Below are 17754 nucleotides of genomic sequence, written 5' to 3' on the forward strand. Positions count from 1 at the left end.
GTGCGATCACTTTGGTTGCAGTAAAAGATAGATTTACTATTATTTGTGATTTTAAAACTGCTAGCATTAACGCCACTTACAAGGACCTTGCCTTTATTGGTCGAGAGCTGATCGCCATTCGAGCCATGTCTAGTATTAAAATCTCCAGCAAGATTCACATTTTGTTCACTACCAAAAAAGTCATATAATCTATGAATTTCATTACGAACAGTTTGTACATCAACGCAAGGTGGAGAGTACTATGAGGATACTATGAATAGATTCGTTTTAAGATTCATGGTTTTAATGACGATCTCAACGGAAGAATTTTAAGAAATACATCTAAGAATGATATCTTTTTTAAATAGTAAACTAACTGAAGTATAACGGCAATGTTAACTTTGAAAACATTGTCTTTTTTCAGAAAAATTTCACTTAAGATGCAAGAATCGATATTATTTGTGTTCAGTTAAAAATGTAAAAACGACGAACGCCGAACAGTCCGTACATTGTATTGTAAAAAAAAAATAATTTCAAATGTGAAAGGATTCTCAGAGGATTTATTCGTAGTACTAGTACTTGACCAAAGCGAAAATTAACACAATAAGAAATTTTTTCATCAAATTCCTACATATTTCGCTCACATTTAGGGATCTTGCCACAATTAAGGCACCTGGTCTCTTTAGCCTTGCAAAACTTTGAGATATGACCAAAACATAGTTTTAAGGTGGGAATAAAATAGTCAACCGGAAGGATACAAAAGTTTAAATTGATAGACTTAGGTTAGAATTTTGCCTTAAATTTTCATTTTCATTTGGTCATCAGAACAAATTCATTTTTGTTGTCCGGATTTCTCCTCAGAAGTCTGATGGCAGAGTTAATCGGAACATCAGACATCGCATTTTTAATAAGGCCGTTTATGTCATAATTTACAGGGACTTTTCGGACAATGCCAAATTTTTCTGCACAAGACCTGGAAATGTGAGATTTTAGGTTCCTGCTTTTTAAGTCATTATTTTTGTTGAAAGAGTTAGCATGGAGAGCAGTGTTTAAAAGTATTCTAGCTCTGCTCTTGCTAACCGTTTTGAGTTCTTTTAAGTCGAACATCTCAAAACATTAAAGGTCCTTTCGTCAAAGTAAAGGTCGGAGGAGATATCCATGCGTTTGCTCCCAACATATTAACAGGTTTCAACAAATACAAAGAAATTACCCCACATTACCAAAGTCATATAAATTGATTTCATAATTTGGAATGCCTTTGACACCCAAATCAGAACCCTTATCAACAAGCACGGATGAATCAACAGAGAAAGGGTCTAATTCAACGCCATTTACGACCAATCTCGGTCACTTATCGTTATTAATAATATTCTAATAATAATTCTCAAAGACATTTTCATCTACAATAATCTGATCCGACCATGTCTCAATAGGGAGACAGGCTGATATTGTTTTAGCTGTTATGGGTGCTATCCCGGGGAACACTTACCAAAAATCCAGAAATAAAAGAAACTGTATAATATATATCTTTTAAAAAGACATTTTTTCACAATCGAAGTCAGAGCTATCCTTCATGCTGCGAACCTTGCCCACAGAAACAAACTTAAAACCGTCATTTTGTCTGTATTACAAGCTATTCGGAATCCTTCGACTTCGAGATGGAGCACCATCAACAACTTAGGGAATATAATTACAACACCCGAAGGAAAAATTAAAATGTTATGGGTACCAAGTCACATCGGTTTATTGGGAAATGAGTAGGCTGATCGAGCGGCAAAGGATGCTGCTTCTGCTCCACTAATTATGGATGATGTCATGGAAAAGTTGGATCTTCAAAGATACATTGGAAGAAAAGTTGAAGAGAAAATTGCAGAAGGAAATTTACAATACCATCACCAACACTACTCTTCCATTAACCCTCAATTAACTCCACCTTTATGTCCAACAAATGTGGAGAAAACCAAGATCCAAACATTTTCGAGAATTCGCCTTGGTCACACAATTGCAACTCACCAATGGATCTTAAAGAAGTCTTCCTCCCCAATCTGCAGTTGTGGACAAACTGTCATTATAAAGCACATTTTCTGCGACTGCCTTAACTTTTCCTTGGCTAGAAGTATTGCATTTGGAACGATTAACCCTTTGGACATTCTACAATCAGCTTCAGAACAGAATATCAATTCAATATATTACTTTATTAATACTACTAAGCTCACTATCTAATGTACATTTTATTATTATTATTTATTTTTTTTTTTTTTAATTAGAGCCGATAGCCTGTGTTGCTAGTGCTCAATGTCTTTTTTTTAGTCTAAGAATTTATTTCATTAGTCTAAAATAATAATAATAAGAATAATAATAATAATAATAAGAAGTTTGCGAGATTGTAAATTATACCAATAATTTTTCAGTTGAAAATGAAACCACTAAAGAATTATAACTGTTATTTTTTTATTTTTGATTTATTTCCCCTTAAATTGAAATAGGCAGACACACAGAAAGGACACATTGGAGAAATTTTCAGCTGCCGTTTGCTTAAATATGTCATGTTGCTTCAAGTGTTCATTGTGAAATGATTTCACATTGTCAATGCATTAAGTTATTCATTTTGGTGGTGCTATTGAGTGAAATACTGCAACAAAATTCTTAATAGCGATAATACCCACATTGTTTTGAAAAACCATTGTATACATTTTGAATTAAAGTAGCGAGTTTTTGATTTTAATATTATAAAAAAAAATATCATAAAAGGTGGCGAATGTTTGTCTAAGAAAACACTTATGGTTACATTTTTAGTAGATGAAGCCGGCCTTACCATCTATTGCTTCCAAGGCTATTTATTTGCTGACGTAATAGAATGTGCGTATAAAGTCAGTTACAATTTTTACATTTTTTTGATTATCCATCTTTCAATAATTTTTATTGCCAGTCGCTTAAGAGTATACTGTGAACATTTTCAGTTGTGGCTCCAGTGGCGCAATTGGTTAGCGCACGGTACTTATAATCAGTAACTTGTGAGCAATGCCGGGGTTGTGAGTTCGAGCCTCACCTGGAGCATGGTTTTTTTATTCAAACGTACATTTTTTTATAAAAAAAAAGTATAGCCAAAAACCTCTTTTGCATGATGGTTTTTTGGTATGAACGATGAATGATTACACGACCACAATAATTCCAAACATCCAAAAAATTAAATGACTGTTTCACTGTATGTAGAAGTTTATTTCTTTATTAACGGCTGTAAGATGAGGTCAGATGTACGTCAAATGTTTTAACGAAGCAAGTCACACAGTTCGTTTCAGATATGGCTCTTAAAAGATATTTACACTGCAATTATTTAGAGCTACCTCAAACTCGGAGCTTTTTCATAATCATACAACTTTTAACGAAAATAGATGCACATTTTATTGTTTGCAATTCTTGAATGCGGAATATTTTTATTAAATCTCTTTTGTCCTGGATTGTTTCACAAATGTGAAAGATGAATACGTTAAACAGAAATGGAGAAATAATGTTAACCAATGGATAACACAACAGATGTAATTTCGGTACAAAATTTTGAATTATTTGGAGGAGAGAAATAGTTTATCTTTTAAACAAAAAATATAACAAATATCGCAAGCAGTAGATATCTGACATCGGGGCCACGTACTTCAATGTAATTTGCGACCATGTGTAGCAAAGCGTCCCCCTAATCAAACAATAAAAGTTTTCATAAACTTCTTTGGAGGAAATTTCACTTAGGATTAATGAAGCTTACGTTACGATCAAACTCTAATGCATTCTGCAGGAGTAAACGACCGTTATTTGTTGAATGTTGTATTAAACCTCGGATCTGCCTCCTTTGCCTCCCATCATGATGATATATTGCTGTAGCCTATTTTTTTACATACATACGTCCAAACGATGTTTTGTTGTGGTTGGTTAAATAGTGATACGCTTGATTTGTTTCGGAACTGAGGTAATTTTGCATATTATTAACCCAAGCTCCTCGCTGCGGAGCCAATTAGCTATTCCATTAGACCCAAGGAGTCCAGCCTTCATATAAGGAGGCTAGATTGTCCTCACTGATGGCTTCGCGTATAACAAAGTCGACTTGTTCATTAACAGTGCTACGGCGATTGGGATCTGGATCGCGACCATCTAATTTCATACGTATACGCTTCCAAACAGAGACAGCGTATGCGTTACGTTTTTGTTCGCTAATTTGACTACTAGCTACTGAAATGAATAAAATATGGATTTGTAAATTATATCATTGAATTATTGAATTATTTTAAAACAGCAATTAATTTACCGCTATTCTCCATTTGACGATTTGGAGACAAATTGATACATTGATTATTACTTAGATCCACACGGTTACAATCTGTATTTAAGAAATTCTCAATCATTAGCAACAATTTATCGTTGTTTTGTTGACCTAAGCATTGAAGTTCTTTAACCTTTTCCACAATTTGATCGAGAGATTGTTCATCAAATTCTTGTGTTCCCACATACAATTGCAGATCATTTAATTTAGTTTGAAGTAACTTAATAGCATGCTGTAAATCTCGCAACTCCGTGGTCGAATCTAATTTACTAGTACTTTGTTTAAATGATTTTGTGAACATTTTTAAGAGTTGTCGCAAATCTAAACGTACAGAGGAATTTAAAAGATACTAAGGAAGAAAAACGACATTCGATTTTTATACACATTTTTTATGCGTTGTGATTGATTGTAACACTTACTTGTAATTGTTGGCCCTGTGTGACTAGATTTTTTTCGATAGTTTCCTTTTTTTTTTCTAAGCTGCAAATTTTTTTTTGAACGGTGAAGATCATTTCTTCTAACAGCGCTGATACATTTTCAATCCAGTATTGATCAATTGCATCTTCCGGATCTAAAAGTTGTACTAGTGAACGCTCCACTGGTGTTATAGCTATTTCGCTGGCCCTTAATCTTTGATGAACTTGCTCGAATTCTCGCATTGCTGTTATGTAAAGATTGTCTCCGGGTGCCATTTCAAATTGTAACAGAATATTACAGTAAAGTGTTAATTGCTCTAGTAAATTAATATAGAAAATGCAACGCGCCTTAAGAGCATCAAAATACTCATTTGCAGTTACAAGTTCTTGGTTTTGCAGTTTCTGTACAAAAAACCTTTTATCGATGTCAAGTTCAGATTGTATCTTAGCTGCCGTGGACTGCCTAGCTACTAATAGTTTATTAAGCAACCGTAAAACGTCTATTAGATCTGGTTTAGTTAATAACAGGTGATGATCGGGCGTTATAAATTCGTTCAAAATAGATTCATGAGCCCAATAGAAAGCATTAGTTACTAATTGTTGATGCTCCATTAATTGTGATTCATATAGTAGTGTTTTCTTATCATATCGATAAGTGTAGTTTGCTTGAAGAGCTTCATGAAGCCACTGACAAATGTAGTCGGTATGAACAAAGTCTTCTTTAGTATCGGAAAGTGATTTGAATTCATTCTGAATTTTGTGGCAAATTGTTTGGAAACAACATTGTGATAATTTTAATAAACAGGTACTTTCAAAATCGAGAATCGAATCGTTAATGCTGTCATATATCAGCCGCGCATTGTAAACATTCAGTGGTGTTGAAGATTCGCTAGTTCTCATAGAGTCCACGTGGCTTTTCATGGTCGTGAAGAGTTTCACAAATAAATTATTGCACAACGTCATCAAAAAACTATTGATATCCAAATGGCAGATGGCCTTAAAAAAACAAAGTACATAGTTGTTAAGAAAGTAGAATTAAAAGAAATTTTACTGAAAATTTGACTTACCAGCAATTCGTCATCATTCAGGTTTTCTAAACTGTTCATAGCCTTTAACATATTAATTTGTAACGATTGCATAGACTTTCCTAAACTTTCCACAATTTCATTTATAGAATTTATTACGACATTGAAACCATTATGAACCGACCAAAGGCGCAGCAGGCGAGTGAAAGTTTTATCTGCTAAAATGCACTCCAAATCAAATTTATTATCAGTCGTTAGAAGTGATAAAATCTTTTCGGGCAAACAATTCAGGTTATCCTTCAGTTGTACCATTTGTTTCAAACATATCACCAATGTGCGGACGATCTCATAATTATCCGAATCATGCAGGGTTTCACTTAATATATTCACAAATTCATCTATCATTTCGACAAAATTTAAATGATAATCGACTGTTAAATGGTTTCGTGTTGCTATTCTAGTATCAATATTTGAGCTAAAAGCTTTATAAGCGGATGACATGGTTTTCACAATAGACAGTTTTAAAAGTCGCTCGTTTTGTTCCGGTGTTTCATCGAGCAATTTGTCGTGTTTTTCGAGAGATTTGCGTGCCAATAAACGCAAATCGTCTTGTTTTAAATCGCGTTTTTGCAACGTCTTGCTGCATAATAATTTTGTATCATTTAAATCTTGGCAAACGTTTTGAAGTTTTTCGAAATACAGTCGAACATAGGTTTCATTACTATTATTAAACGTTGCAGTGTCAAGGAGACATTCATCTGCTGGCATTTGATTTGATATCAACTTTTCATATAATTTCTTGTATCGCATTAAATGGTTGTTCCGAAAATATTCCCGAGGTATATATTGCATAATGCGACTGTATTGCAATAAGATGCTTTGACATTCTTTAACTGTGATTTCCGCTTGTTGAATGGCGGTATACATTTCATCTTTAGAATACTCTATTTTGCCGCATAATTCTTGCCATTCACTAGTGTGACGTATTTGTTTTAAGTGATCAAGATATTCCAATATAACTGCATCATCACCTGTTAACAATGGTTTCATGCCAACTTTTTCTAATTCTTCGGGATTTAAGAGCACTTCAAAGTACGTTGTGACATATATCTCTAGATTTTTAAAAGTTTGCTTCAAACTTGCGCGTAAATCTTGAAAAGATGTCAAGTTTTTTTTATAAGTATTATAACGCTGCGTAACAGTGTTCAAGGCATGACTGGCTTTTGCTGTACCCAAAGCTTCCAATTCCCGAACCATAGCTTGCTGTTTAATAAAACTGTCTCGCTCGTGTTCAAGTAATGAAACATTTCGCCGATTCTCTTTAAACAGTTCAGCAAGATTTAGAAGAGCGTTAAGTTGCATATCTAAATTTTCTCTAGATATAGGAATAAAAGAAAGATGAATACAAATATTCAATGTTTTGTGGACTTATGGACTTGTGGACTTAATGTGAACTTACTTGTACTTAAGCCATAACGGTTGAGTTTCTTGGCAGCGTACAATAATTGCTTGCCGCGACAAATCGACATCTTGTTTACGCTTTTGGTACATATCTTTTGCAGAAAATCGTGATAAATCCTTAATAGCTACATTAGAAGAGTTATCCAAAGCGGTTATGCTTGCAGCTGCTACGTGTGCTGAAGTTACGCGAGATACTGTTGTTGTCCCATCATCATTTACTGTCCAATCCACTAGGGGATCGTAGACAAAGGCTTCCAGCAAAGTAAGCAGTGTCTCACGTTCACGGCGTAAGGTTTTCAAAACGTATTCGCAACTTAATCGAAATGCACCCTGTTAGAAAAAGCCAGAAATTAAACATAACCCAACAAATCAGTATCCACTCTAACGTTTTGATCTCATCATACTATCTCATCAACTATCATAAAACTAACACACTATCATTAAGTTGATAACAGCGCAAGCCTGTGGTCTGCGTGCGTAGGATGTCTGCATAGTTATTATGCAATTTTGTCTATAATCACTTATTTTAACGTGCTGTTGTCATACGAGTGCAAAATAACTCCTTTTCATTTTATCAGTTTATTTATACAACACAATGATGTGTTATTCCGCATTTGACATTAAACAGACACGCCATGAATGATATAGAAGTACTATTTATCAGATTATTGAAAAGAAGATATCAAAATTCGTAAAATTCCAAAATTATTTATGCGTAAAGAACTCTATGTTATTACCAGCTGTATAAAGGCTAGTGTAAAAATTTCGACAACATTTTAAGAACGAAAGAGTTAATAAATAAATAATGAATTTGCATAGTGTTAACATTTGCATAACAAAAATAGAGCTTGAAACTTCCGATTCTGGTAAAGCAGAAAATTTTGCCGTTGCTACTGGTCTTCATTGGTCAACTGTTCTTTGGGCTTTTGTGAATGTTGTCTTATTTATATGCATATTAAGTGGAAATGTTTTAGTTATTATAGCAGTGCGTAGTTGCCGCCGTCTACGCTCTTTGCTATCCAATCGTTTCATACTGTCTTTGGCTGTTGCAGATGTTGTCGTTGGTTTAACTTTACCATATCATTTAAGCTTTTATTTAGGTTTGGATTTGGGTATACATCACAATTACTGTTTAATGCGCTTTTTTCTGGTTATTTTTGCTTGCTGCGTATCAATTTTAACGCTAATCACAATTTCTGTTGACCGCTATATTGCCATAATCTATGCTTTGCATTATAAAAGGTATAATAGTTGCAAATGCTTATTCCGGTGACATGTTTAAATGTTCAAATCATAGGTTCATGACGCCACGGATTGTTTTGTCCGTTATTGTTTGCAATTGGATTATGGGAGCTTTCGTGGCAATTATACCCATGTTTTGCAATCATTGGAAAACTGCTCGTGAATGTGAATTTGATGAGGTGTTACCACCCTGGTATATGACTGGTTTTATATTTCCGTCTTTCATCGTCATTTGGCTATTGATGGTGCTCATGTATATGAGAATTTTACGCGTAGCGTCCAAACAAGCTAAACAAGTAAGACAACTGCCGCGGTCGATGAATCCTTCCATTCTACTGAGTTCGGATTGGAGATCGACACAGGTATTAGTAAAGTAAATTACCTATAGCTCTGGTGTTATCGAAAATGAAATATTTCAGATCGTTTTCTTTATAATGGGCTGTTTTTCTTTATGCTGGTTGCCCTATTTTATTGTGGTGTGTGCTCAAATCTTCAACATTTTCAATGTCGAACCGCTACTGTACAGAGCAGCCTTCTCTTTAGCTATGACAAACTCTGCTCTGAACCCGATTATCTATTGTTGGAAGAACAAAAGTTTTCGACGTGCTTTTAATCTACTCTTACGTTGCCGAAGTCCCAACGTGCATCCGACTAGTTTAATAGTAAGTTTTAGCAATTCAACAGCCACTCACAAAAGAAATTCACTTTCTTGTGCCAACGACACTATCGAAATGCCTATTGTTGCTTGCGCGAAAAATGATCGTTTACCCAAAATTTACACAATTAAATTTTAATCATTTGAAATAAAGTTGATTGTCAGTTACATACGCTAAACGTTTTTTGAATTCTTTAATAAAACTTACCTCAGTACCGGTTAGCCCCAAGGCATCTACAAGATTTGGAGTCAGTCGAAATGGGACCTTCTCAGGTATACGCAACGTTTTGCCTTTTTCGAAGCAGACATTATAATCAATGTGCACAATTTCACCTGTGGATAATTTAATCAAAACATTATCCAAATGACGATCCCCAAGCCCAATTACATAACCAATGATAGACATAACAGCCAATGAGATCGAATAATGCCTGATTGCCTTACGCCATTCTACAGCCGTTGTAGATTGGCACCAGATTTCTTTGGAAAGCAAATCTCTTGGTGTTTCTTTGGTTAATTGTCTTAGAGCAGATCGCAAAACTTGAATGGGCCATTGTTTTCTCGGATCAGTCACCTTAAGTTTGTGTTCAGCTAGCAATGGCTCTAACTTATTAAAGTACAGTTCAGAAGGTCGACTAGCATTGATTACCATAGAACTCTCTTGAATTGCTTGGCCGCTAACTCCACCTTGACGATCGTTTTGTTGCTGTTTGAGCAAGGCATCACGTTGCTGCCATTTTTTATATATGGCAAATAAAGGCGTAAGACCGTCAACCCAGCTGATTAAACCCGATTGATTTCCTAAAGGTATGACATTGTAATGATGAGCTTTAAAAGAATCTGTCTTTGTCCATATCTCATGGGAGCGTGCCATCATCGAATTTGAAATTGACAAAAATTGCATGATACGTTCATCCAAATGTAGATCCTCTTGTCCTTTGAACAAAAAAGTATATCTGTGACCGTTGCTGCCATAGAAAGACAATTTTTTCGGTTTAGTCTTGGTAGGTAATATGTAAGCCAAACTGTCTACGGATTTGATGTATACCGCGGGCTGCTCATAAATATCTAGTCCGGGCATAGTTATGCCGGTATTTTGCATATTTGACAACACTGGACTTATATCTGAGACTTTCATATTCGAGTTATTGCCCCTTAAAGGCCTTTGTTGAAAGATTGTATAGAGTTGCTTAATTTTTGTCCAACAGTCGTTGGGTTTTTGTAGGGTTAAAGACTTCTGCAACTCCGCAAGGACAGCGCTAATGTGTGGCTTGAAGCGCTCCTGAAAGCTTCGTTCATAGTTCGTTTCGGGCTCTTTGTCTGTCACTGTTGTTATCTGCTGGAAATCTGATAACAAATGTTTCATAAAAATCTCGTATTTAAAAAGAATGGTTTCCTTGGTATTAGCGTTTGTTTTTTTTGTCTCTGCCTCTAAAGCGTTGTAAAGAGGTGAATATTCTGCGTAGAACTGTGTCAAAGAATGCATCCAATATTCTTCCCATAAAAAAGTGATGCGCCGCAACTCTTTCACCAACAATTGAACATGTAGCACAGTTTCTGGCGCTTGTTCGGACAACATATGTAATAATGTTCCGAAGCAATTTGATAGCGTCACTTGGTTACTTTCGCGATGATTCAGTTCCTGCTGAGCACCAACTACAGCAGGAAATATAATCAATTGAGGTTGATGGATGGATAAGCGACACAGTAGATCCGATACACTACGCCTCACATATGGTTCATGATGATTGAGTCTGCTAAACAGTTGTGGTACTATGACTTTCCAAGGCCGCAACGGAGTATTAGATAGACCCTCCTCCAAGACGTCTTGTAGTCCAGCAGCATGTTTAACAATTAAACGCAATATCCTTAAGGTGGTTGTCACAAATGTACAGTCTTCAATTATACTTTCTTCCGAAGTTGGCCGCTTCGAATACGTGGAATTTTTCTCACTTTCAATGGCCAAATATTTGAAGTAAGCTCGCGTAGCTTCTTCGTAAAAACGATACATACCTTTATGAGCGTTGCGCCAAATCAACAAAATAACGCTTACTTGTTCAGAAGAGAGGAGTTTAATTTTTTGTAGCTCTGACTCCAAAATGTCGCTAGCACTGGTGGCATTGTTATCTGAATCTTCTACTCCACCATCATTCATAGTATTCAACATATGAGAATTTAGAATATTTATAACCTGTTCAACTACTTCTGGATTGTCTGGGATCTTATCATCTAATTGTTCAGTTATTAGTGAAATATCATGCTTTGAAAGCTTGCTCGCCTTTGGGTCGGATGCTTGCTCCAGATTTCGCGCTTCCATAATTTTTTTGCCCCAGCGATAGCACCAGTTTCCATAGCTAAACCAAGCATCGCCGCAATCACTCTTAGTTAAAACACTGGCGTGTAAGAGTTTTCCTACCGCATGATCTTGGCTGGGCAATGATAATTGAGTCGTCTTATCTGTGCAGATGGATATATCAGGTAACTGGTTCAACAACCTTTGAAATTGCCCGTAATTAGGACTACTGGGTGTGCTAATTCGTTGAGTGTTTAGCCAATCGGCCATGGTCAAAAAGATTTCACAACACATCGCAGCATTCTGCTGGAGAAAATTTTCCGAATTTTGTTCGATGATTTGAGAGCAGCAAGCTGCCTCCAATTCTAAGGCATCCGCTAATGAGTTAGATTGCGCATAAGAGTATTTTGAGAGTTCGTTGAATCCATTTAAGAGCTCTGTGTCGTTACAATTTACTTTAAGCTTTGCCGTCTTTAACTCTTCCGCAATTGTAGATAAATCTGTTCCTAACCCTTTCAAGGAAAAGAAACGTTCCAAAAGCGATTGACAATAACTTGTATTGCCTTCACGTCTAGCACTGATTGCCGCTTTCAAAAAGAGTCCAGAGTTGTTGACAAGGCCTTCTTGCCTCTGGGCGATTATCAAAGACCACAACAACTGCTTGGTGGTCAGATAAGAAGATGTGTTACTCAGAAAATTTTCTTTATTTAGAGCGAGTTCCTTGCGTTCACTGAGCAGTAATTTCTCCACGACGCTATTGATGATTAGAAATTCCATAAACTGCTGGTTCTGCTTTGCTGGTTCGCATCCATGCATTACAGCTTCACGTAAAGTTTTTTGCACTATAATTTGAAGTGTTTCAACCACTGAATTTTGATCTCCACCCGAAGTAGCCTCGTGAATACACGCATCTTTTAATTTCAATAAAGTATCGTCATAAGAATAACTATGGGGTTTTGAGTATACACTTTTAATGTTGCTCCCCTCATTATTGCAAATGGGCCATTCAGTTAGCTCCATCCAGGCTTGATTAATGTTCTCCTGTTTAGTATTGTAGGGAGAATTTTCATAGATGGATTCTATCAAATGTAAATGCGATCTTGTGTAACTTATATTGTCATCAGATATATTTAAAATTTCTGACCAACGTGCGGTATTGTAAAGGCATTCAGCTAGTTGCCTTTGAAAGAACTCTTTAACAAAATTATCCATATTTTTCAAATTATCTTTACGGAGAATTTTGGTATAACCATTTGCGGCTTGCTCCAAATGACCGGTTGCCTGTTCAACTGCATGCTGTATCCAATTAAAGCGATCACCGTTTTTAGCTTTTAGCCAGACGAATAGACCTTGCAGACTATCAGCCTCGCCACAGTTCAATAGAGCCCACACCATTGACGTAACCGTACGATCCAACAAGGCTGGATTTGTAACACTATTTTCTGCGCGTAAAATATTCTAATAATGGTAAATGGTTCAATTGACAATTTTAGAAAATATTGGGCGAAATTAAAAAAAAATCTTACCTCAGAATATCGTATAACCATTTCTGGCTCTAAACTATGCAGAGCTATCAAATTAACGGCGGTACGTATACGTTTAAACCATTCGCGACACGTAGTGGCATTTACACGAAAGAATGTTTTTGCTGGTTTTTCTACTGGTAACATTGCATAAGCTGTGCCCTCACCAGCATTGTAAATATGTTTTTCAAGGTTCTCTAAAAAGCCTAAGAGCATGCGAGCGTTCTTCTGAATTTCTATGATGTCATTTGGGTTTTTCAAATTGGCCGGAAGACTTTCTTTTTCGGCCAGTAGACGCGCAAATTTCATCACAATCCCTTCAATGGCAAGAAAAGTTTCTTGCGGTTTCCCTAAAGAAGTGCGTAATTTTTGCTGCACACAGTGTCGAGCGCATTCATATTGTAAATGTTGGCATAGAAGAGCTGAATGTTGAGCTATATTTTGCGCGTACTCGGCAAAATTTTGCCGATGTTGACCCGAAGAGGTTCTATCGAAGTACTTCTGATAGGCAACTATGTTGCTATTGATATTCATAGGTTCCATACTTTCCATTATCGACTTGAAATATTTAGGACGCAGAGCGAAAAAGCATTGAGTGGTTTTTTGCCATTGTAACAAAGATGTAATTTCGTTTTTATACAGGGAAAAAAACTGACCGTCTTTATTTGGTTGCAAGCAAATCTCAAGCGGTAATTTTCCCAGTATAGAACAATAAATGCGACTGACGTTTATATCTGCGGCGTCCAATAAACACAAAGCTATATCCCTTATATTTAGCAGTAAGTCCTGAGGTAATTTCGGATAATGTAAAATTATAAAGAAAAATCTTGAGTACATCATTGGTTTGTTTTGAGAAAAGGCAATGATAGCTTCGCACAGTTCCCGAAAATTTATGTGATGAATTAAAACCTTATGCTGAGGTTGACATTCTTCTAAAATCTGCCCCAACCATTTTATTATTGCCGGAGATTCATACCATTGAAATATATTAGCTAAAAATTTCAATATCATAACGAAGTTTTCCGATGTAGGAGAACTAATATCCTGCTGTTGAGTTAATAAACGTGATGTTTGACGAAAATTGTGGTTCTTTGAGCAGTGAACAATAATCAACTGCAGCAAAGCTTCATGCAAAGCAGGATATTGCGACCACAAATGTTGATCGGCTGCTCGACAATTGTGTATCAATAATTCTAGTATTGATGGATTTAGGGCATACATGCCAATAATGGAGGAAGTTTGAGTGCCCAAAATTGCTAAGGCAGCTACGTAGAAATTTAGTAAAGTTTCTGCACGTCCGCTTATGTTAAGATTTTTACCATTAGCTAAGTGGGCAATAATATCGTTAACGTCCGCTGTTATATGATGATAAGCTTTCTGTAACAGGGGTACATTTTTAATCATTAATATATCGTGATAAATTTTTAACAGCAATTTATATGCCTTGGAATCGCAACTAAGTTTGAGCTCTTGTACTGGATTGCATGTAGTTTTCATTATTAGATTGACAAAGCTTAAAGGCAATTGAGTTTTAAATTGTTTTACGGTGGTTAATATCAGATATAAAACACTACACTGCTGATTAATGTTGCACTGTGGTAATATTTTTAATTGCATTTCCAGCAGGTCTTCTACGGCAGCAACTGTTATCAACTGCATGCTTTGATTTAAGATAAACAAACAATAGAATTCATTTAGGTTAAGTGTCGTCGCCTCGCTAACTATGACCACACCGTTTGAGATATGTTGCCCGGCTTTGCTGATAGCGGTTAAAGCATTGTTAAGTATAGTTTGAGCATTGGAATACGTTGAGAAGTCGTGGTTCTTAGATATTAAAGCTTTAATGATCGATGTGAAGGCGCCTATAAAAGCCCCTAGTCGACATTCTGCTTCCTGCTTAACTTTAGCACTACAGTCCGTACTTAAAATTTCTTCACAACAGACGTCAATGTCTTCAATGAATTGTACCAGTAGTCCGTAGGTGAAATTTAATTCGCTTAGAAAATATGGAGCAAATTGTTGTAACACTTTCGCACAATGACGTTTTAGCTCAGATGATTGTTCAATCTCTAAATGCCAACCAATAATAATGTCAACAATATCGGTGAAGTGAGTTTGGAAAGCAATTTTATAATGCTTGGAAAATTCACCAATCGTGTCGCTAACTGCAATAAAGTTCTCCCCAGCTTCGGAATTTTCGAGGTATTCTTTGAGTAGACTAAGCAAACCTTCACTGTAAGTCACGAGGCTAAGGTTAACAGCATCACAACTAAAAAATGCAGTTGTTCAAGTTATGTCCGTAAAAGAATTGTGTAAAAATGTATTATTATTGATCATGCTGCTATTATATACCTTATAGTTGTCTTCAGAGCCAGCATTAAGTATTTCCGTATTTTGGGATGGTTCATGTACGCTTTGGTCAAATGCATTTTATAAATAGCGTAATCGGTCCGATTTATGTAACCCATTACGCCCAAAATGCCACTAGCCACTTCCAGGCACTCGAAAGGACTTTTATTTAGCACGTTTATCATATTCTCAAATAGGTAGTCGAAAGAACGACATATGTATACTGAATTTGATTGACTTCGAACTGCAGTGTCCAATTTTTTACATAATTCCAGCGCTATTTTCCCGTTATCCTCAGCTAAAAGTCGTCTTAATATTTTTGATATGCGCAAATTTTCCGATAATAACGATAGATGATTTAATTGTTTAGCTGGATATTTATGATTAGAGTTGGACATGCCTATATATGCATAAAATAAACTTTCATATATATAAAATTTAAAGTTGGACTTAAATTACCTTCCGGATTCTCTTGAATAGTAAAGATATCTTTTTTTACAACTAATTGGGCTCCTTCCACATACTCACGCAACTCACTAATATTGGCCTTGAAATGCTGCTGACTGTGGCAAGTATCACCAATTGCTTGTTGGTTTTCGCAATCATCTTGAGACAAAGCTGATTTTCTTTCCGGCCGATCCATACCATTAATTAACCACATTCTGGAGTCCTGTTGTTTGTATGCGTTGGCATCACTGACTAACAGGTTTTCGCAGGAGCTATTCGAATTATTTTCGGATTTTTTTTCATACGGATAACCATCATTCATATCCATCGCAAACGAATTTGATCTCCGGAAACAAATAAAACCACATTTATTTGTTGCCAATTAATTGCTTAAATGAACGACGGTATAAATTCTACACACACAAAATATTTAACGCGTATAAATTTATTAAATGAAAATGAATGGATTTAAGAAAATACGATATTCTGTGACAAATGCGCGCAGGGATTCCAAGTAACAGTTTTTGTGGTAAGAAAATGCATGTGCCTTAGATATTGTATATAATGAGGACTTTGGTAGAAAGAATATCACATAGTGGAGGTACATTGTAAATCTTACTACTTCATATATATATAGAATACCTCGTGTTTTCTTTTTTTGATAAACATAGTTATTACAATATTATACAAATACAAAATGTGGGAATATCTTTTGCTTCCCGTAGGAATGACTTGCTATGAAAATATTTCAGTAGCATTGAACTGATTCAATTGTTCGGTTTTAAAACAAAGTTTTCTATTGTGAATATTTGCCATCATTTCATTCCTCATAAAAGTAAAAATTATATAAAATAAGTACAATAGTGATAAACCGCTGTAGAATCACCTGAGATAATTTATAAATGTAGAAAATTTCATACCGTTAAGGGGTTGGCATAATGAGGCGTTATTTTCGTCTTCGGTTTTTTTAAACCGAAGTGATAAACGCAAAGGGCAGACGCGTTACCACATTGTTTTACAGGAAATGTAAGCAGAAATGTTTGATTTTAAAACCAAAAATAAAGAAATCGATGTAAACGTAACGAACAAATTTATAAAAAATGACAATGACGAAGTTAATGTAAAGGTAAAAAAACTTGTTTAATGATAAGTGGTAAAGAAGATTGATTAGATATTTGTATATGTATACATAATAGATATATTTTTGTGTATTAGTTGATCTATAATTTGGAAGTTACTTTCTATCACTGTCTAAAAAACAATTTGATGAATATGTTTCAACTTTAAAATAAATGATACTTATTGTTTGTTTTTCATATCTTATTAAATAATGATTTGTGTAAACACATATAAAATGCGGCGAATTATTGTTGTTGACTGGGTATTAAGGAAGAAAAAGAAAATAAAGAAAAAATGTGAATTAGTGTAAGGTAAACATGATGTAGACAAAGAATTTGTGAATTTAAAATAAATTGGCTTTAATTGCTTTTTCTTTTTGTTTTATTTGTAAGTAAAATAAGACTTTTTACCTCAGTCCCCCGCCGAGCTATTCATATTTTCGGACGGGGACTCTTAATTTGTTGACTTTTTAGAAAAATTTATGGGAATTGACAAATCAAATAGTTTTCCATGTATGCATACAAATAAAACAAAAAGCGAACAACGGAAATAAAGTCAATTTATTTTACATTTAGAAATTATCTAATATATGTTTACCTTACACTAATATACACTTTTTTGATATTCTTTTTCTTGTTGAATATTCAGCGAGTGAATTTATATTATGTGATCGACAATTTTAGTATATGCCATTCATTATGTTGTAAGAATTGAAAAAAAAGCAATGAAGACTATTTATTTTCAAGACGAAATAGTTCCATTGCAGAGTCGTAAATGATAATTTCTAAATTATGGATCAATTAATACATAGAAAGACTCTCGAGGGTGTCATAAAATTTAGGTAGATTGTGAAGATTAACAAAATTTTTATTTACGTAGATTTCTATATTTTTGGTTCTGAAACAAGGGGATAGTAATGTAAGCAGGCCACAATGA

At 35.1% G+C, this 17754-nt stretch overlaps 2 protein-coding genes and 1 non-coding gene across 5 annotated transcripts; 2 read left to right on the top strand and 1 right to left on the bottom strand.

The window, feature by feature from the left end:
• Window positions 1-2792: 2792 nt before the first annotated feature.
• On the bottom strand, window positions 2793-16187 carry LOC119637273 (serine/threonine-protein kinase Smg1). Of its 3 annotated transcripts, none has more exons than XM_038033179.1 (10): window positions 15712-16187; window positions 15256-15622; window positions 12907-15172; window positions 9296-12838; window positions 7189-7520; window positions 5772-7104; window positions 4708-5700; window positions 4274-4637; window positions 3737-4197; window positions 2793-3667 (listed from the first exon to the last, which is right to left on the bottom strand). In XM_038033179.1, exons 1-9 carry the CDS (start codon window positions 16025-16027, stop codon window positions 3995-3997), a joined length of 9717 nt encoding a protein of 3238 aa, XP_037889107.1. In that variant the 5' UTR covers window positions 16028-16187; the 3' UTR covers window positions 2793-3667; window positions 3737-3994. The 3 variants fall into 3 exon arrangements, with proteins under 3 accessions (XP_037889107.1, XP_037889106.1, XP_037889105.1); XM_038033178.1 differs by having other exon boundaries at window positions 3737-4194; window positions 15256-15652; XM_038033177.1 differs by having other exon boundaries at window positions 15256-15652.
• Window positions 2945-3036, top strand: Trnai-uau. Its single transcript is given in 2 exon segments — window positions 2945-2982; window positions 3001-3036. It is a non-coding gene; the product is annotated as a tRNA-Ile (tRNA).
• LOC119637274 (adenosine receptor A3) lies at window positions 7528-9280 on the top strand. The gene is made up of 3 exons (XM_038033180.1): window positions 7528-8432; window positions 8488-8794; window positions 8852-9280. Exons 1-3 carry the CDS (start codon window positions 7996-7998, stop codon window positions 9224-9226), a joined length of 1119 nt encoding a protein of 372 aa, XP_037889108.1. The 5' UTR covers window positions 7528-7995; the 3' UTR covers window positions 9227-9280.
• Window positions 16188-17754: the final 1567 nt, after the last annotated feature.

Source organism: Glossina fuscipes, unplaced genomic scaffold (assembly GCF_014805625.2).
Source record: "Glossina fuscipes isolate IAEA_lab_2018 unplaced genomic scaffold, Yale_Gfus_2 59, whole genome shotgun sequence".
Lineage (NCBI taxonomy): Eukaryota > Metazoa > Arthropoda > Insecta > Diptera > Glossinidae > Glossina > Glossina fuscipes.